Source organism: Podarcis liolepis (assembly GCF_965112155.1).
Source record: "Podarcis liolepis genome assembly, chromosome: 1".
NCBI lineage: Eukaryota > Metazoa > Chordata > Lepidosauria > Squamata > Lacertidae > Podarcis > Podarcis liolepis.
The window spans coordinates 32,198,971-32,220,161 of NC_139554.1; the positions used below are offsets into that span (position 1 = coordinate 32,198,971).

The following is a 21,191-nucleotide window of genomic DNA, read 5'->3' on the forward strand; positions in this document are numbered from 1 at the left end:
CTCATAACAGTAGGAAGTCACTGTTCATTAATAAGTAGTTGCAGTAGTTAACTCCCAGTTTAAATTGACTTTAATGCTGCTTAGCGTCCAGTAGTCAGATATCCTTGTTTGAGATCTAACTTGCAGTTATTTTTACTGCAACTGTACTTTCTATCATATCCATCTGGAGTTATACTGGAAAATATACTCAGCGTATACACTAAAAATGTACTCTGCCTAAAATGTCTGTATTGGAACAAGGGTAATTGATCTTTTACTTTTCTTCTTTTACAGCTGGCAAAGAAAGTGAACAACATAGAGACAAGCTGGGCTCTAGGTGCTACCTTTCACCTCCTGCAATCTCTTGGACTCTCCCATTGAGAAAACATCATCTATAGAATATTATATTTTCTTGAAAGAAGAAAAGGCAATTCTGATGAGCATACAGCCAAACACAGACCAAAGTAGAACTGGTTACCTTTAAGACTGAGTGGTTCCAAGCTGTAATAAGATGGGTCCTTCTAGGGTAGTAAGATATGCTTCGTTGTACAATTGCTTAACTGATGCCAAAGGGCCTGAATTCTGGGTTTATAGCTTTGGAGCTGATCTTGTGCAGAGGTGAAGCACATCTTTAGCCAAGGCATTTGTACACATTTGGTACCAATGCATCCCAATATTGATCTTCCTCCATAATAATATTTTGCAGGCCTTCTTGTGCATGAAACTTAAGATTCAAATCTCAAATAGATGCTTACGTAATGAGTTGTTTTTAAACAAAGCCGGACTGTGCCATTTACCAAACCTTTGGCATTTAACAAGTTGAGATTTTTAAGATTAGTCGACTCCTGAAGAGGGCTGCTGAAACTGGTGAAGCTTTAGTTGTGACAGTCAGTGGAAAAACTTGTTTGTCAACCCTCACATATACGTAGCTGGCTAAACATAGCAGTAAAGACTTTAGGAACATCCCAAAAACTTCTCTCCTTTTTACATCTCTAAAGCTGAGAGCAAGCAAATGCTTGTATATAAGCATTTTCTGGCTACTTTAGAGGTCCATGAGGAGTGCTGGGGATGAGCTGACATAAATAATTTGCTTCTCAGTCTAGCCTTAAAGAAACTTTTAATACAAGGCATCCTGGTGCCTCCTTCCAGTTGCAAATGAAGGCCTCCCAAATAAACCTCCTTGGAAAATAGTATGGTTAACTGGACCCCAGCATGGGACTACCACTGAAGCTGATGCACTACATGCTGTCACACCTTAAACACTGTGTTTGAGCAGGACATTTCAGACTGCATAAATATGAGACTTAACATGGTAGCCACTGCACAAAGTGTTTCATCTCTGCGTTGTCCAGATATACCAGTACAGTGTAAACGCTTGCTAAAGAAACCTTGACCAAATTAGGTTAAGACATACCAACCCAATATCTCATTTGACAACACTTTTGGCCTACTGCCCTCTTACTGGATGTGAAAAGGTATTCTGGCATTATCTGCAGAATACAAAGTTGGGACACTTACAGTGCATCTTACGCATGTTTGATCTGAAGTAATTCCTATTAGCTCATTGGGACTTACAAGTAAGTGCATAGGATTAGCCTTTTGACTGTGTATCCTATTGCCCCAAATAAGCCTTTATTTCTACCTATTTCGGTATACATTAGAAAATTATAATGGAAGCCTTAGTTTGGCAGAAACTATTCTGCACTATCCTCTCTTTAAGTGTCTGAACTCATGAATTCTTCTCAACTTATCCCTATAACCCCAAATCAAAGCCCAGCTTCTCTGCACCTTGCTTTCTTGTCCCATGAGGCAAGTGGTAAAGAAGATGGCAAACTGGAAGCAAAATGTTTGGTACTGGACCAGAGCAACATAGTTTGTTAAAACTCATAATAAACTTTTCCTCTGAAACCTCATTTGTAAACTCAGGCACAAGATTCTTTTTTCTTGGCATTGCTCTTCCTCTACCAAAGTTAACCTATGTTTGAAAAATTCAGGGTCTTTATTTCTTCAGGTACTACGTGTTTTGATTGATGAGTAACTTCTGCTGCTAATTAAGAGACCAACCAAAACTGGGCACCAGTTGAGTTTGTCAGGTAGGGCACAAGAGAGACAAGTAGTTTCTTCCTCTTATGATCCCAGTGGTGGTGGTACAGAATTCTATCTTGCTTCCACAAATGCCCATACCTTTCCTAGTGCAATGAGATTATTCACAGTATAATGATCTGTACAGTGGCCATGTTGAAAAGCACCTATGTAATTGGCGGAGGAGGAAAGAAGCACATATTTAACAGTGTACTAAATTAAGAGTTTTTAAGAAGTCAGAAGTGAAAGCAGATTAAGTTTTACATAATCTTGTAGGTTGAAAGGACACTTATTTTGGTTTAGCTTAAACCTATTTTAAAAAGTTAAGCTAAACTGTTAAGCAGACTGAGCCCCTCTTAAATAAATTTCCACAGATGTAGCATTGCAAGTACAGGTTGAGTGCTGATAAGCCTTAGAATATCTTTTCAGACAAGTTCTGAAAGTAGTTAATTGTCAGACGATAGCGTAAATATCCTTGCTTATTAGTTGTGTTCACATTACTTGGTGCTGTAATGCCATTAAACTGATAATGTCTGGCCTGGTTGTTTGGCACATGACTATGACAGGGCTGTTTGAATGTCTATTTTAGTAATTAAACAATATTTTTAACAAAATGTTCTCAGACTCCATCCTGTAACTTGAGTCTCAATCTTGCAGTCCTTGGAGGTAAAAGAGAATCATTGCAGTCTTGAAGAGGGAGCAACATTCTGTTCCTCTATTTCGCAGCCACCAAGGCTGAAAGAGATGCTGACTAAGCTTGCAGCTCAGAATCTTTTGTCCGAAGCAGTAAAAAAACAACAACCCTGCATATGATCTTCAAACTGGATACAAGTAAATCCATTCCAACAATACTGTTTTCAAGGCCCATATTCAGAGCTCCAGATCCAGTACTCTGTCAGATTAGAGATAGACCTTGACATTCTAGAAGAAAACAATCTGCTGGTACTCTTGGAGGAAAGAAGAACTTCAGCCACAATCGGCAAACGTAAGGAAATACTGTGCTCCCCGTTTTGTTTTAATACCATTTCAAACACAGTCTTTGTAATTGGTGAGTATACAGCAACCACTCAGGAACTATCATCCTAGAGTCACAAGGATGTCACTTGCTAGCAAAAGCCATGATCTGCTCCTAAAGAAAGAAGAAAGAACATTATTTCTATTTCTGATGAAGCTCTGTCACCCTTTGCTGCTGGACAGGGCACAGAGGGGATCTAAAGCAAGATTACTAAGATATAAGACAGCTCTACTCCAATGTCATCAGCTATGACATGCACAAGCTAGCTTTTGTTTGCTTTACACTTCTTAAGTACATAATAAACTAACAGTGCAATCCTATAAAAATCTACTCAGCTCTGTAGCTCTCCCAGCTGAAAATGAGAGGCTACACCAGAAGCCTTTAGGGTAATCTCTCATAAGCACCAAATGGCAACGCTTCTTACTTAACCAGTTCACACCTCCCTTCAGGATATGAAAGACTGCCATAGATGCTGTATTGTGGGTCTGCGTGGATAGTGCCAGCTTGTGGAGTTTGTGTTGCTCCAGACACGCTAGTACTGTTCACCAAGCACACTTAATGGGGGAACTAGCATGGTTGGACCAAAGACAGCAGTTATGATACCTTTTCTAAGCTGTTAGATTATCCTAGTAGGAAATAAGATGACCCCATTTCCTGCATTTGCGTGTTACCTTGTCACCTGGCATAGGAAAGAAAAAATTGGGCCAAACCAAATTACCGAAGTGCAAACTACAGGCTATTGGTTTGGTTTTAGTTCAAATATCACTGTACCGTAAATGTTTCCCATAGGTCAGTGCCATTTTAGACACATCCCATTGCACTTGGAAATTACAGCGTGTTCATACATTTGTCTCTACAAACACCTGGTGAGGCTCAAGGTGAGAGCTGGGAAATTGGATAGTTCCTATAAAGAAGGAACCATTCCTCCCTCTTGAACCATAAGAGCAAATTGTTTAATTCCAGAAATTCATCTGAATTGGTACCCACCTTGGGTCTACCAAATGGAGAAAGGCGAGATATAAATAATAATCAACTATATAGGCCCTAGATGTAGTGCCCTAGTCTAAATGCTGGTGACTGAGTAACCTTTCTATAGGAAGGAGACACATACTTAGGGAAGCTACACCCTGGTTGCAACACTCTTATTTGGGATTAAGCAAATTTCTTAATTTAATAAGCAACTTCAAAAAGAAATCTTACTTTAATTGGAGGAACAGCATTAGTTGCTTGCAATCCCCATGTCCTTAGCAGTACAAAAGGAGCTATATTTGTAGAGTACAGCCTCTTTAATAAGTCTGTTGTAGCCAAGAGAGATAGGTTGTGCTTTTGCCGCTCTCTTTCATACTGTAGTAGATGCTTTAAAGAGCCTAGAACAGAAAGATTATTCCAGAGTAAATTAACTGGTGATTCAGCTGCACCACAGGTACCTATGGGCTAGATTCCATCTACAAAGTTATTCAATCAGGGCTGACTCATAGTATGTTAAGAAGTTCATCCTGGGCAAGGTTTTTTTTTTTTTGTCATATTCTGTCATATGTTGGATGGGCAGCAGCACAACAGTGGTACTATTGCATCCCAGATGGTGAATTATGTTGCCTCTATAGTCAGGCATTCTGGAATTCCGTGTAAATCACAGCAGGAAAACAGTAATATATTCATGACCCAAATAATACATAAGAGTGTGTTAACACCCTGGATTCCTACTAGCACATCTTGAATTAGCATTTTCTAAAACAACTTTTTGTAAATGAGAATAGGTGGCATGTTGCAGCTTTGTCCTTTCCTTATTAACTCCAATCTGGTGGCATCAATTTCTTATTTTCAGAGAAATGCTCCTAGTCTATAGGAGAACAAAATGGGGGGCACAAAATTTTCCTGCCACAATACGAAAAATGGGTAGTGTCATTCCTAAAGCTAATAGCCAGCACTTTAAACAGATCATACATCAAGAAGTTGAATTGCAGAGACCCTAGAAGTGACATTTCGTATTACAGGTAACTCGCAACTTAGGCACATTTAACCTGTGTGCCTTCAGCTTTACATGCATGGTAAAAAATTAAAAGGGGGAGCGGGCATCCAGGAAAATAAACTGGCAATCCCACCCACCACTGCACCCAGTGTGTTCTGACTATCACTTGGAACGTAACCCCCTCTTAAGCTGACAGTCGCCTGTGCTATCAGTTCCCTCAGAGTTTTTAATTCTTACCTAGGTCTTTCCCATTAAACGCTGCAGCGCTGAGAAGTTGCCTCAAGCAGGCTATGTCACCAAAGCCCATATTTACACCCTGACCTGCAAGAGGATGTACTCTGTGAGCTGCATCCCTAAAAGGAAAGGATAATGTCAGCTTATGCCATTTACAAAGTCTGGTACTCCACAAGAACCCTGCCAAGTACTATTGCCTGAGTTTCACTATATGGGACTCAAAAGCTCTTTTTTGTCCCTCACTAGAACCTTAAACGAACACCCCACTTGATACCTGCTGACTTCTCCCACAATTTGTATTCATCCCTGTTAACATTCTAGTTTCTAGGGACATGGGTTAAACTAGGTAGACATGTGTTTTCTCCAGACACAATCCACCAATCCCTCCAAAATTAATGTTATACCCTCAAGAATCTCAACCTCCGGAACTAAAAACAGCATACTCCCATCAGTTAAGAACTCCTCTTCCCAGACCAAATCTACCCTTATCGCAGCATTAAAGTTCCTCAATGTGCAATTACCCAATAAGGGCCACACGGTGTTGGACATATTCTGTTGCATGCCCCAGTCCAAGAGGGAACACAGCTCGGCTCTTTGGATCCACTTTTGCAACGCTTGGGGGCAGCTGACGGGCTGCAGTCCCCGATGGCATCAAGAGAGAGACAGCAGATCGGAACATGGATCCAGCAGTATCAATGAAGTCAGAGTGATTTGCGTTGCTCCACTGAATAACGATAGATTTATTTATACAACACCCTAATATTACCAATAGATTACAAGAGTATGAGAGTCAGAACTGAAACTCTACTAAGTTTTAAGAAATCCTTATCTGTTCCATCTCCAACTGATGCTAGAAATATATTCCCTCTGCACAGGAATTACCACAAACACACAACTTATTAGAAATAAAGGGTGACATTCAAATACTCAGAACACACCCACTGAAATTAATGAACATAACTAAATTAAGTCCATTTCCACTGGTCTACTCTAAGCAAAACTTAATTGAATACCACCCTAACTTATTGATTCTCGTGCCTCTTGCTAGGAGAACATAAATAAAAAGAGGAAGGTACTCACAAAAGCAGAGTTGATAGAATCCACAAAACTTTCCTCATCCATTCTCTGAAGTTGGGATGCATGCTCATGTGATGTGGACCAAACCAAAGAGCTGACAGTGTCAGAGAGCTGACCCAGCACCAGGAATTAAAAACACAAAATATCCAACCATTACGTCTCTAAAAAATAACTTCCCCCACCCTAAACAAGTGCAAGGAGTTCATAACTTTAAGAGGAGGATTAATGAACATAAAACAACATACAGTAACTGATTTTTTTTAATATCAAACTAGCACTTAAACAAAGAAAGGCAAAAGGAAGACAAATATAAAAAATGGGCAAATCAAGTGTTACTAAGTTATTTACCGGGAGGAGAGCAATTGGTCCTGATGGGAGGAATCTCTGCCATGCTACGTTGTTATCTGTTGCCTGCAGCACATGAAAACCAGAAGACAAATTCATATTATCAAGTTTCCATCACCTGTTTTGACTGTTCAGAAGATACAACCCAAATGACCATTTTTCTAGGATCTGACCTCAGATAAGTGAAGGGTAGCAACTACAGCTGACTGTCCATATTGATACTGAATATTTTGAATACCAGCTGCCTTCCGGACTATGGAGTTCTGCCCATCTGCACCAATCTGTGGACAAGAGAGATTAAAAGAACCCATTAACAGTTTTAACAAAAATGAATTCCTTCAAGTCTCATTATGAATAATCAGCCACTAACTAGTTATAGAAACCCAAATATTTCCTCTGCACTTCAATATATAGCTTCTTTATGTATAAAAATGGTTTTTCCTATATCCAGAATGTCATCATATTTAATTGCTTCCTAGTAAGCATGTTTAGAACCACAATGTTAATCCAAGTATAACCACACTGAACATGTTTTACTACTAACCATTATAACCCTTCATGCTGATTGAGTAGCACCACATGAGATTACAACCAAATCCAACGGAAGAACCTAGGAAGAGATAGTGCCTGACCAAACAGAAGATGAAGGCTTACTTACCAACAGTTTGGTCTGTAGCCTGCGTCCATTTGCTAAATCAATTTGGATCCAAGGGCTTGAGTCAGAGGTTTCATAAGGAAGGGGCAAGGAGTAGCCAACTGCTCGGCTCCTGTAAAGAACTTCAACGCGGTCTGATGGGGGCACAATATATTGATGTCACCAAATGAGGGAAGCAAAGAAACCTAAACTACTCAGGCAGAACAGCTCACTAATTTGCCGAATTCCTATCTTTAAGTACTTTTTTGGCTGTTGGTTAGGTATCTCCGAGTTTCTAAGCTACTGGCAGAGACACTGTACCATATTGAAAAGGACCCAATTTCAAGAAAGCATAATCATTATTTATTTAATTTCTATACTTCTAAAGTTGATTGCTATAACCCCAAGTTATATGATGGACATAAATGTATCCAATTATCACATGCCTCCACTCAACCCAAATGACAGAGAGTTTCATGTAAACCAATATTGGAGAAAGTAGCTCATACCTGAAACTGCATCCAGCTGTTTGGTTAGAGCAGACATGATAACATCATTCTCCACTATATAACCCATGTCTTCCAAGTTATCTTTATCAAAGATTATCATGGCCTCAGAACAAGCATCCCACACCTGTAGAGAAGAGGAACAGTATTAGCAACAGCAAAGAGGATACAAGACCCAAGAACAGACATTTTCTCCTTTATCGTGATGTACAAAATGCAAGGTAACCTCTGATAAATGGAGAATCAAGACAATGACATTAGTGTGAAAAAGAAAGGAAATACAAAAATGATAAACTTCTTCTCCAAGTGGTCCACTACTTATTATTTATATGCCATTCTTAAGAACTCAAAGCACTTCACTTATATTTTTATTTAACAGTATTTTTATACCGCTTGTGAAATCTCTTAGAAGCTTATGAAAAACATTAAAATTATCAACAAATACAGTTAAAAACCAGAACATTCAAAAATAATAAAAATTAACAGGAAAAGAGATTAAAAGATGTCAACATCTACATGTCTGGATAGGCTCACATAAACAAAAATGTTTTAAGCAGGCACCAAAAACAGTAAAGGCACCTGCCTGATATCAATAAGCAGAGAGTTCCAAAAGTAGATGCCCCAAAACATGAGTTCAGTTGTATGTACACCTCCCACCTAATGGTTTCTGAGGACACTGAGCAAGTGGCAAGGCTATGGTACACTTCCTGGAGGCTAAGTTCAGGTAATTAACACATAACTAGTTAACCTTAATCAACTTAACATGCACATGGAAGCAGCAACAGAGGGTGCATGACTGAGTTATCCTCTTTTCACACTTTTGAGGCCTGTGCAAAGGGGGAACCCACCAGTAAATACGAATGTTCCTGTTGAGAGTTTAGTTTACGCATCTCCCTGCAAAGAATATATATGAACCCTTTGCACAAGACCCCAGAAACAAAATAGAATGTCCTTGCTTGCATGGACTTAATAATTACATTACCACCCACAGACACAGTATATATGTTGCAGTACCAGGCACCTGCATCCGCCGAAATGGCTTGATTCTCATACTGCAAATATGATCCCAAGCACCAAAACCTAGAAAAGAAAGAGAACGTTAAAGGAATTGTTCTGACACTCTGCAAACTTTTAATGGGGAACCCTCAGTACCAATTCAAATTCCCTCACTATTTCCATCTGGTTTCTTTCTACTCTCCCTTATTTGCTTGTGGTTTGACTGTGGCCCAACTGTCAAGTTGGGATGTGGATGGTTGTAAGAAACAAAAGCAGTGAAGTCCCCAAGGATGGTGAAAGCAAGGACACTGTTATGGAAGCTTCAGGGCAAACCTTGGAGTAGCCATGAGTAACCTGCATTCCTCCAAATGCTTAGTTGTCTGTATAAACTATTTTAGGGAGATAAATAAGAAAAAGCACCTGTCGTTTCACAGATGAGCAGATTTGCAGTTATGAAGAGGAAAGTTCTAAGATGTTTGTCAGAAGCTGACTAAAGGAATGGTGCACCATTTAATTATACCCGACAATTTCTAAGAAAATACCCCCAATGCACAGAGCCAAGCAATTCTGAACAGAAACAGTGACGTAATCTGGACATGTCCCAATAAGCAACTAACTAGGAAATCATAACACAAAGAAAATCCTGCTGAATCAGACCAAATGCTCATTTTGTCCAGAATTTTGTTCACAAAGTGGCCACAAGGACATGTGCATAATAGTACCCTCTTGTTTATGTTTTTTCAGCAACTGGTATTCAGACTTGTATAGCCTGATATTGATGGGAATACATGACTAAGATAAAGGTAAAGGATCCCTGGACAGTTAGGTCCAGTCAAACAGATCTTGATAGCCTTAACTTCCATGAATTTGTCTAATTCCCTTTTAGAGTTGCCCAGCTTTTAAGCTGCCCTTTTAAAGCAGCTATCACTACATATTGTAGTAAGAAACTCCAGAATTTCACATCAACAGTCAATTTTATTAGATGCTAGGTACAACACTAGAGGATTACTGAGGCCAGAAATATGACAGGCTGGTAACCATTTTTGACCTCCAAACAAAGAGCTCATGTGTGAACCTGAAAATTAATTTCAACAAGTGACCGTTACAAGTGCATTCTACTCTAGGTGACTCAAGCCAGTTCTACAATGTATGGGGTTTAATCTCCCCATCTATCCCAAGCCAGTATCCTATGCGGCACACAAGGTTTTATAGACTCACATCTGTAATTTCATATTCCAACATCAAAACACCATGCACGCATAGTTGGCAACCAAATAACGGGCGAATGCTATACTTACTACTGAGAAGTGTGGCTGAACCAGGGGTGATAGCACTGACTCTATTACTGTAACTCTTGGGCAACTGGTTAGACACTTTCTTTGGACGGGCTTCAAGTAGCAGAATTTTCTTATCAGAAAGATGAACATCATGCCCTTATTAAAAGAAAAAGCCAGATGTTTAATAACATTTTAACCAAGATTAATCAATAATTTAACATTCTGCAACAGGAGTTTACAAGAGATCTATTTTACATCTTTCCCTGAACATGCAGAATTGTTTAGCACTCTTTAACTCCGAAAAGTGAAAGCTAACAGTTCTAGCTTTTCTCTTTTAGAGCCTAAATAAACTGTTGATTTAAAAAATAGCGACTAAAAGCTTTTGAGATGACTTGAATCTTGTGGCACTTTAAAAACAAAAATTAAATTATAGTGTAGATTTTTGTAGAATACAGTCCACTTCATCCAATACATGATGTGTTTTCCTGAGTTTCTGATATCTAAACACATGGTTGCAGCGGAGGGGGGAGGGGGTTGTAAGCAGTGAAGTCAAAGTAAAATTAAATGCAGAAATATGTCAGTGTACATATGAGTAAATATTCACAAAAACAACTCAGGGCAGCACTTGAAACGGACTCTGATGAAATGGACACTAGTTCTTTCAAGCTTATGCCACAAAGTGTTAGTTTTCAGGGTGCCACAAAACTCCTTGTTGTTTTGACTGAATAAGCTAACACTGTTAACAACAAACTCCACCTGATCAGAAGAATACAAGTTAATGCATTCTTCAATATTTGGACGCAGCCAGAGTATTCCACGCACCAATAACCTTGGAATATTGTTACAGTTAAAGCACTTTAGAGAGCTGTTCCTCCAGTCTATTCAGGTGCTGCCACTGGCATGCACTGAATGTTGGCGAAATAAATGATTGGTATGAAACTCCCCAACACGACCGACACGAGATTTCAGTCCATATCGCGAAGATTCACCGCTAAAATGGTGTATTTGAAGAAAACAGTAACAATGTATATACATAAGCACAGCTGTAAACACTGTAGCCCACAACGCATTTATTGCCTAAATTACGTCGGGAGGGCCAATGGTTCCCTATATACCACCAACGAGCCCGAGGACAGGAGCTTGCAGGGATTAAAATTACGAATATGAACTGTGCAAGGAGGGTCTCTAGCCTGGTGATCTGCCTCCTACCCAGTGCAGCAGCCATGGCGGTCCCGACCATGCCGCCACCCGATACCACCACGTCATACACCGCCGTCGAGCTACTGGGTCTCACCGAGCCCCGCCGCACGAGGGAACGGGCAAAGCCGCTCCGGAGACAGAGGCCTTTCCCGAAAAGGGGCCCAACGCCCCGGCACGGTGACAGACCCACCACGGCCGCCATTTTGAGGGGGGAAGTGACGCTCACGTCACTCTCGCGCACCTCGCATTCACCTCAGCAGCACCTTGGCAACCGAGAGCTGCTAACAGAACCGGACCAATGAGAGCCGAGAATTCTACCGGGTTGGGCGGGAGCTACGAAAAACAGACCGCGGTCGTTGGCCAATGTGCGAGGAGCGACACAAAAAAGGAGGGTGCCTATTGGCTAGAGACAAAGCGGGCACGGCGAGCTGGTAGCGGCGGAGCGCTGCGGGCGGCGCAGCAGGTGCGAGGGGGCGATGACAGTGTCGGAACCTCAGGGGGCCGCGGGCGGGGCCGAAGCGGTGCTCCCGAAGGAAGAGATTCGACGGGTATGCGGGGCGGTTGTAAGCGGTCTGTTACCATGGCAACAGGCGGCGGTTGTACGTTGCCATGGCTGCTCCTCAGCGGCTTCACCTGAGCGGGAAATGGGGGTCGGGTATGATGGGGATGGAAGTGCGAGGGCATCCCTGGATGAAACCGATGGGCGGCAGAGGGGAGCGGGCCAGACCTGTAACAGCAACAGTCACCACAAATAGCAAATAACAATTTAATTTAAACAAAAAAATTTTTTTTTACAAGGAATAACCTCTCTCGTGCATCGGTGGGATCCCATTGCATGTGAACCCAAAGTTCAAGGGGTCTTTCTTTACTCCCAAGTTAACTGGGCACAGGCTTGTTGGGGGGGGAAATGCTGGTTTAATAATAATAATTTATTATCTGTACCCCACCCATCTGGCTGGGTTTCCCCAGCCACTCTGGGCGGCTTCCAACAAGACCAAAAATACACTAAAATGTCACACATTTAAAACTTCCCTGAAGCCTTCAGATGTCTTCTGAATGTCAGGTAATTGTTTATCTCTTTGACATTTGATGGGAGGGCGTTCCACAGGGCGGGCGCCACTACCAAGAAGGCCCTCTGCCTGGTTCCCTGTAGCTTTGCTTCTCGCAATGAGGGATCCACCAGAAGGCCCTCAGTGCTGGACCTCAGCATCCGGGCAGAACGATGGGGGTGGAGACGCTCCTTCAGGTATACAAAGTGCAAAGTGGTATACAGTATTTCAAATGGAAATGCATTTTCAAAATAGTTTTTTCTTCTGTGTTTGAAACCTTTGTTTTGCTGTTCTGATTTGCCTAGGTGTTTCCAATTAAAGCACAGTCTCCAGACTTGCAACTGGGTAGTAATGTTTCTCTGCCCGATGGCGGTGAGCTGCTAAATTTCCTCCAGTCAGAGGAACAAATAGTAGGTGCCTCGAATTCAGCAGAGGATTTTTACGACTCGCTTCAGGCCCTCAAAAGGAAAAACAGACAATGTTTGTTAGAACTAGGTCTGATGTACCAGGTACAGTTGGAAAACCACCAGGAACGACCAGAGGAGAACAAGGAGCTGGAAGATTTTTTCCAGGAAAATGGAAGGTTGACATTGCCATCAAAGTTCCATGAAGCTTTGAGGTGAGATGCAAAAGAGTCTAATGAAATCCATACCATTATTCTCCTACACAGGCATAAAGTTTTTACAGTGGTCTTGAATGCTCCTGTTGGACAACAGATTTCATAAAATAATGAAATAGATCTTAGTGTATCATTACTCCTAAACTATCTCCTTTCATTTATTCAAAGTTCTCAAATATAACCTTTCTTTTGATTTATTTGGCAATGATAACATTATTTTTTACCATATCCTCAGATCTGGCAACCTAAGAAGGTTCAGTTCATTGACTAACATCACTGCTGATAACCCAAAAGATGAGCAAAATCATCATTCGTTTCTTCAGTCCTTTTCGAGATCAAAGAGTGCTTCAGCTACATGGATCTCCCCTATCACTGTCCCTCAACCCTTCAATATGACACTTCGAGAAGCTCGCAGAAAGTTGAAGTCCCATGCATTGTTTGAAATTGAATCAGCTGAGTACAAAAGACAAAGCCTAGAAGAAGCTGAATGCCAGAAACAGTTCAGAGCACAACCTGTGCCTGCTCACATCTATCTGCCACTCTACCAAGAAATAATGGAAAAGAATGAAATTCGTAGACAAGTGGAAACACAAAAGAGAAGAGAACTACTCCTTTCAATGCAAAAACCTTTCAGTTTTCAGGAAAAAGAAGAAAAACGAAAGGAGGTCATCAGACAGAAGATGCTAGAAGTATTGACTCCAGTTGAGAAATCAGTGCCAAAAGTCAGGAAGAAGATCCCCAAATCCACCTATGAACCAATGTTTGGGGATAAACTCAAAGGTAAAACAGCTTTTAATGCACTGTCAACAATATCTAATGGTGGTATGAAGGTATCTTCTTCATCTGCTATAGGAGACATTCCAGTTAGTAGATTCATTGTCTGTCATACCAGTACAAAAGAAATAAAAGAAAATAGGCCTTTTATCCTGCCATATCACAAAACACATTTCTTATCTCAGAGTGAGTAGGACCAATCAGTGGAATTAGTAAAAACAGGACTCAGGGAAGGTGATCAACAATCACATAAAAATTAGGAAACTTCTCTGATGCTACAGATTTGCAGTGGTTGATGAATTGGGCATCCTCCGGGCCTTGGCCTCTGCCCCACCTCATAAACCTCTGGAGCTGATTAGCCTGAAAAACAGTGATGGCTAGGAACTGTATCCTTCTCTTTAAGGATGCCAACCCGTACCATCCCTTTGGGGAATTCTTCTTAATAGTAAAATGTATCCAGAAATGAATTGCTCCTCTTGGCTTGTTCCTGAAGCAGGGCTATGCAAATTTCATTTTTTTATTATTTTTTATTAAATTTCTATACACTCCTTGATCTGAGGATCACCAGGCAGTTTACAATATAAAAACACAAAACACAGTAACATACAAAAACTATGCCTCCCCCCACTGTTTAAAAGGCAATGGATTGTTTAATTAGCCAAAGGTCTGGGAGACTTCATGTTGATCATTTTCCTTTCTAGAATACACAGGTTTTTGAAAAAGAACTTGAAAAAGAAATAGAAAATAGAAATTTAAAAAGAATGAGCATTATTAAGTTGTGCTGCATGATATATCCTGTAACTAGTTTTTTATTTGGAAAATATACGTGTTAGGCAGTTTCAAATGTTCTGGATTTTCAGTTATTGCTTTTGCTTTAACGCTTGGCTCAACCATTAGCCTCTTTTGTTATTAGTGTCATTAACACTTTTCTTCTGTTGCATTAGCCAGATTTACATACCTTCTCCCAGCCCGTTCATTACTGTTCATCACTGTTGCTTTTACTCCCCAGAAGCTGAACTCTTACGAAAAATCCGTATTCAGATGAGAGCCAAGGATTTATTGGAAAGTTCCTGGGCTCCTATTGAGCTTGGCAAGAGAAAAAAAGGATCCCAAATTACCTCTATAAACAGGGAGAAAAAACTGAGCTTTCTGCAAGATAACTTCAGTTTTAAACCAAGAATCAATACATCTGTGCCTGACTTTGAAGGACTTTATTGGGCATTCCAGAGAGAAGCTTTAAGCAAACGAGAAATCAAAGAAACAACTCATAATAAACCATTCAGACTTAGAACATCTAATCTCTGTTGCAAACATCAAGTGCCTAATCCGGGGATGATGGTAAAAGGGATTGCTTTTATCTTTGTACCACTTTGTATTCCTTTACATACAAATCACTCATGAGTGCAAAACACCAAATATACTTTACCATCCATTTAACTCAGTGTTGAGATAGTTTTAGATCAAGGTCGGCTTTCTTTGGAACAAATGTTACGGAATAAAACAAGAACAAATGTTGGAACAAATGTTACGGAATAAAACAAGAAGAGTCTCAATGGCACTTCTATTGAAGTGTATTTCAAATAGTAGATAACAGCTTTATTACTATTAATATTAAATAGCAAATCACAGTGTCTGAACTAAATTTTGAAGGAAGGTAATCTGAAAAACAGAGAGAAAGATGAAGTTTTAGGCCCAGTAGACAAAATCAAAAATGACAAATCACCAAGCCCAGACAACATCCACCCAAGAGTTCTTAAAGCACATAAATGTAAAATTGCTGAACAAAAATATGTAAATTGTCTCTCAAATCAGCCTCCATACCCGAGGACTGGAAAGTGGCCAGTGTAACCCTAATTGTTTTTAAAGGAATCCTGGAAATTAAATGCTGTTTAGTTTAACATCTGATCTCTCCCAGGAAAACTGGTGGAAAGTATTGTTAAAGATTAGATCAGCAAAGCTTGTTCTTCTGTATTCTTGCTTAAGCAGATCTACCATTACTTTCTGCAAAGGCAAGTCCTGTCTCACCAACCAATTAGAATTCTTTGAGAGTGTCAGCAACCATATAGATAGAGGTTGAAACAGTGTGTTCAGACTTTTAAAAAAAGCTTTCAGCAAAGTACCTCACCCAAGACACTTGTGTAATCTTAGCCGTCGTGGAGTAAAAAGAGAGATTTTATTGTAAATCAGGAAATGGTTATGTATGTAGCAGGATAACATCCTGTTGTGTACAGGATGTGTCACTTTCCACATTGGCAGCTCTTCGCCCCACTTACCTGTCAGCATAATGTTTTAAAAAAGTAAAAATGTGAACCTCATAAGAGACAAGCATTTGCAGGTTGATAATAACAAATAGCAAACACTATATATATATGTGCATGCATGCATGCATGCATACATACATTTGAAGAGAGCACAGCTTCAACTAAGCATTGTACATTAAATATTCTTACTTTCAGGATTTTCAACAACCTTCCAGGGCACCAATACAAAGGAGTCGGTCTTTGAATTACCTTTCTTCCCTCTCCTCCAACACACTTCCAATATATATCACAGATGCAGTGAGAAAGAGACAGTCTGCTATTAAGTGAGTAACTTACTCATTTAATTAAAGTATGAATAAGTGCAAAGGTGGAACATCCTGATCCAGACAATGCCTTCAAAACCGTGTAATATAACCCTGCCTGTCCCACATGGCAGGTGGAGGCCACCTATGCTTTTGGATACCCCCCCTGAACAAAATTCCCAAAAGCCTGCTAAAATTCAGAGTTAAGAGAGTACCACATATACTTTGAACAATATTGTTTTAACTTGGATATATGAACTGGCTTTGTATATGTTTTGTTTTGGAAAGCTTAGTGATTTTATTTTGCAATAAGATTATATCCCATTATCTGCATGTATATTTATAGACGCCTTCAAGAGGATAAGAAATACAAGGAAAATGAAGGAGCTCGTTGGGCAGAGTTGCAGAGAAAGAGAGGTCAAGCTATGCATAAGTCTCTGAATTGCCGAGCAAAAGCTTTGGATCCCCATAAAAGCTTGGAGGAAACACACAGAGAAAAGCTGAAGCAAAACTGGTCAGTATGCTAATTGGCTTTGGTAGCGTACTATTGAAGCAAAATCATTTCAGTTGGAATTACTGATAGCTCGGTATGAGAAATGGGTTTGAGCTTCAAGTGTTCATAGCTAACAGACAGCAGTCATATTATTCATTTACACTTCATGCTTATCTCACCACTATCCTTAGATATAATTGGTAACACAGCCCCAGAATTTGAAAAATAATATATTGTAATAGAAAAGGGATTCAGATTTGGATCTAAAAGGCTTTCCTAAAAAAGCAACATCTCATTACTGTGCCCCTCTTCTCTGCCTGACTGGGTTTTAAAAAATATTATTATTATTATTATTATTATTATTATTATTATTATTATTATTATTATTATTATTTTCCCTGGGTGCTATCATGGACTGGATGAGCACTAATAAATTGTAACTGAATACTGACAAGACAGAGATCCTATGGGTGGGAGTTTTTCAGTTTTGGGAAATTGAATTTGTACCTGTTCTGGAGGTAGAGCATTATTTCAGGGTGCTGCTAGATCAATCACTGATGCTAGAGGCCCAGTTGGCTCTGAGCACCCATTACCAACTTTGGTTGGTGCACCAACCTACCTTGTCCTACCTTGTTTTTAAGAAATGTTATTGCTTTTTTATTTTTATGTAAATTGCTTATAAATGTTTTGTTGAACAGTATAAATATGTTATAAATGAATTGCCAGGGAGCATAGGTGCCCAGATGTTCTTCCGCACCCACGTAGCAGATCTATATGCAGACCATTTCTGTGGAGAGATTCCTATATCTAAATGTGCCCTCCTACCTGTAATTAAAAGTGCAGCACAGAATAACTGAAGATGATGCATAGTACGGAAACCTTTTGTTTCAGGCAAAATGACCGAAAAAGAACACAAGAGTATAAAAAGGAACTAGAAGAGATGAAGTTGCGAGTGAAAAACAGACCATATATGTTTGAACAGGTCACAAAGGTAACTATTTTGGTATGGGGAAACTGTCAAGGTTTAGAGGATCAAACAGTAAATACCAGCAGGTTGTAGCAGGGAGTCAATATTCAAGTAACCTCTTTGCCATTCTGGAAGGGTAAAAAAAACTTCATGGGAAAAAGAGTTTGGTAGGGAACAAAATTTAGTTGTTGACCAGCTGTAATGATAGGGAAAATACTGTACACTAAATAGGAAAATATTGTTTTCAAAATAAACTGAGGTATATGTTTGAATATAATGGTCTTCAAAGTATTCGCAAACATTTTAAAATATAATTGCTCCTTCCATATTGAGAGAAATATCCAATTACTTTTCTAGTTTAGAGCGATCACTTAGAATAACTGTAAGTATTCATGAAGGGAAGAGGGCCTACTAAACCGCCTGTCTTCTGAATTCCACAGCAAGGTGCCCGTCAGGGGGCAGAGAAGCTTTTTCGAGACACCTTGCAGCAGTTTGGGTTGAATGAAGAATTTGTGAAAAGCAAAGGAGGAGACACCACTGACCTAGTAGGGAAGGAGCAGTCTGAATCACAAAGGTATTTAAAGAACAGAAAATCACCTGTAGCTTCGTAAAAAAATAGTCTTCTACATTCACCTATTAGATATAGGGGCATTTATGCTGAGAAGGAAAGAAACTTGCACTTAACAAGCCATGAAGTTGTCGGTGAGTTACCAGACCCAATTCAAGATGAACTGGCTTGGGACCAAATTACATGAAAGAGAATCTTCCCAAATAGGAAACTACCTGTTTGGCAGGTGATGCCTTGTTGGTGATGGTGCTGCTGGGGGCTCCCCAGCTCGCAGTTCCATGTGACAGGGCCTCTTCAGCAGGAGTTCCCCATTCATAGGTCCTTCCTGGTTTGGCAGCAGCGCTGACTTGGGCGCCACAATGTCATAAAGTCATGGTGGCGAGGGGCCCACTGCATCCCCGAAGCACGTCCATGGCTGCAATGTGCCCCAACAGAGGCCTCACGGCAGAGGCGCAGGCCCCGGCCCAGTCGCCGCCAGAGGTAAGGCACCAGCTGGCAGAGGCCAGGCCCCAGGGCCCTGGAGTTGGTGCCCCTGTTGTGTGGTGTGTCTCCCCTCATAATTGACTTTCAGGATTTTTAAAACATTCCTGTTTACTCAGACATTTCATGGCTGGAAAAAAAAAATCTGTTCCTGGAAACCCTGAGATCACTTGTTGAAAGAATGTTTTTAGAATTTTAAAACTGATTCATTATTGATGTGTTTAGCCACCCTGGACTCAGAAATAAACTGACATAATAATAAAAGTCCCTGCTCACAGACTGGATTTAGGCTCGTCACACTGTCTAAAGTATCTCTCAGTTCTTGTGAGGATGAAATATGGAAAACAGTATATAGGATGTTCGGAACTCCTTAGGAGTAGGATTCAGATGTGAACTTTGCAACTATGACCACCACTTCCAGTGATTTTATAGCGTGAAATTTTGAAATCACAATTTTTAATCAACAGGACTCATAAGTCGCAGAGGAATACCAAAGCTGGCATTATACAAGAACTAGCTGAAGAGGGGCAAAGGATACTACAAACAAAGTAGGTACCCAGTGGAAGTCTTCAGGTGCCTAAAGCTCATTTCTCCCCTTTAATCAAATGTCATTAGATCAGGGTTAGGCAACTTCTTCAGCACGAAGAACTGAAGCTAACAAGCTTTTATATAAAAATTTGTAATCACGATATATACTAGATTATAGATAACAAATGTATTGCACTTCTTTAGGCAGCCTCAAAAGATTTGGCACCATCCCTCTCAGGTTACATATGCTTCAGGTTACAGACTCCGCTAACCCAGAAATAGTACCTCGGGTTAAGAACTTTACTTCAGGATGAGAATAGAAATCGAGCGGCGGCGGCGTGGCAGCAGCGGGAGGCCCCATTAGCTAAAGTGGTGTTAAGAACGGACCTCCGGAATGAATTAAGTACGTAACCAGAGGTACCACTGTACTTGGGTGGGTGGAAGTGGGGAGGTATGTGCATATGCAGCCTGCTGTGCTGACACAGATCCTGGAAGCATCATCCTGTTTGGACGTTTCATGCTAATGGTACCCATACAGATTCTGTACTAACTTAAATTGAAAAGTACCATACAGATTCTGTACTAACTTAAATTGAAAAGTACCATACTAATGTTTTAAACGTTTATGCCTCTCAGGTTCAGAAAGCTGTACAATGGAATTGCTACAGTAGATGTTGTTAGCCAGTTTTGTTTCTACAGACAGGTTGGCAACAAGTAGTTTTTAGATTTCCCTTCAGTAACTCATTTGCACTATTTTTTAAAACAAAAGATGGCCAGAGGATATATGCTAAATCCTCTTCTCCATCCCTTGGCCATGCAAGGGTAATAAAATCTAGCAACCTAGATTTCTTATTGTTACAAGTTCACTGAGATTTACAGTCCAATATGCCATTATGATTCTATGCTGGCTTACTTGGAAGTAAGTCCGATTGAGGATAAATGGGCTTGCTTACAGATAAATGTGCTTAGGGAGTAAACTGAAGTGCCTATGCTCCAAAAGCAGTGGTATATTAGTCTAGTAGCAACTACTGAAAAGCATGATGAGTTGTTATTCCATCTGAACGTTTAGTAAAAATTAACTCTATTTTCAAAAACATGAATAAAAATCATTAAACCCAAGATTCATAGAATTTAAAGTAACATTTAAAGTTTCTTTATTCATTGAGGACAGGTTGGGGGGGGGGACCTTTCTGACTCCATGGGCCAGATTCTTACCAAGATCTGCCTTGCAGGCCAAAATTGACGTGAGTGGGGCCACCCACTTCTCAAAAACCCTTGCTCACTGATCTCAGAGGCACAAAAAAGAAGTGGCAGGAGATTTGCAAAGCCTTTTCCAATTCCCAGAGGGTTGGGGATGTAAAATGGGTGGGGAGACTTGCAAAACGATTTAAAACAGCCTCTGCACTCCCTTTTGAGCAAATGAGAGCACAGGAGCTGCATTTAAACCCTTTGCAAAAGCTACTTTGAAACAGCTTGCAAGTACACGTGAGCTGCTTCAAAAAGTGCTTTTGCACAGACCTTTTAATCCCTGCTCAGTTAATATTTTTTGTGCTGTGCTGTATTCTTGTTCTAATGGTCTATAATTGTTTTTAAATATTTAAGCTGCTCAGAAAACTTTGTGAGTGGCACAAATACTGTATTTATTATGCTCTGTCTGGTCCATATCAAACCATGTTAATTCTGAGCTCAGAGGCTGATTAAAAGATTTATGCATTTTCCTATTTTACAAGTAGAACTGTCTGAAGTAAATGAAAGCTTATGCTATAATAAATGTGCTTGACCTTAAAGGCATTACAAGATTAATTGTTTTCACCTTTTTATATGTTCACAAAAATA

At 40.1% G+C, this 21,191-nt stretch overlaps 3 protein-coding genes across 6 annotated transcripts in view; 2 read left to right on the forward strand and 1 right to left on the reverse strand.

The window, feature by feature from the left end:
* ENTPD5 (ectonucleoside triphosphate diphosphohydrolase 5 (inactive)) overlaps positions 1-2,675 on the forward strand; it is a 20,049-nt gene extending 17,374 nt beyond the window's left edge. For all 3 annotated transcript variants that reach the window (XM_083509173.1, XM_083509172.1, XM_083509174.1), the window contains one exon: positions 274-2,675. In XM_083509173.1, the coding sequence (XP_083365299.1) occupies positions 274-360 (87 nt within the window). In that variant the 3' untranslated portion in view covers positions 361-2,675. The remainder of the gene's footprint in view (positions 1-273) is intronic.
* COQ6 (coenzyme Q6, monooxygenase) lies at positions 2,263-11,520 on the reverse strand. 2 transcript variants are annotated; one of them, XM_083509078.1, is made up of 12 exons: positions 11,324-11,520; positions 10,136-10,270; positions 8,863-8,921; positions 7,845-7,968; positions 7,360-7,490; positions 6,875-6,982; positions 6,705-6,767; positions 6,360-6,467; positions 5,801-6,003; positions 5,283-5,398; positions 4,277-4,443; positions 2,263-3,190 (listed from the first exon to the last, which is right to left on the reverse strand). In XM_083509078.1, exons 1-12 carry the CDS (start codon positions 11,514-11,516, stop codon positions 3,161-3,163), a joined length of 1,437 nt encoding a protein of 478 aa, XP_083365204.1. In that variant the 5' UTR covers positions 11,517-11,520; the 3' UTR covers positions 2,263-3,160. The 2 variants fall into 2 exon arrangements, with proteins under 2 accessions (XP_083365204.1, XP_083365205.1); XM_083509079.1 differs by lacking the exon at positions 11,324-11,520 and having other exon boundaries at positions 8,856-8,921; positions 10,136-10,198.
* Positions 11,521-11,677: 157 nt separating this feature from the next.
* On the forward strand, positions 11,678-21,142 carry FAM161B (FAM161 centrosomal protein B; the record flags this gene model as incomplete). The annotated part of the gene is given in 10 exon segments (XM_083507829.1): positions 11,678-11,720; positions 11,723-11,862; positions 12,669-12,982; positions 13,218-13,762; positions 14,766-15,094; positions 16,213-16,340; positions 16,666-16,833; positions 17,704-17,803; positions 18,220-18,353; positions 19,295-21,142. Coding segments are annotated over 10 exon segments (1,986 nt in total). The 3' UTR covers positions 19,380-21,142.
* Positions 21,143-21,191: the final 49 nt, after the last annotated feature.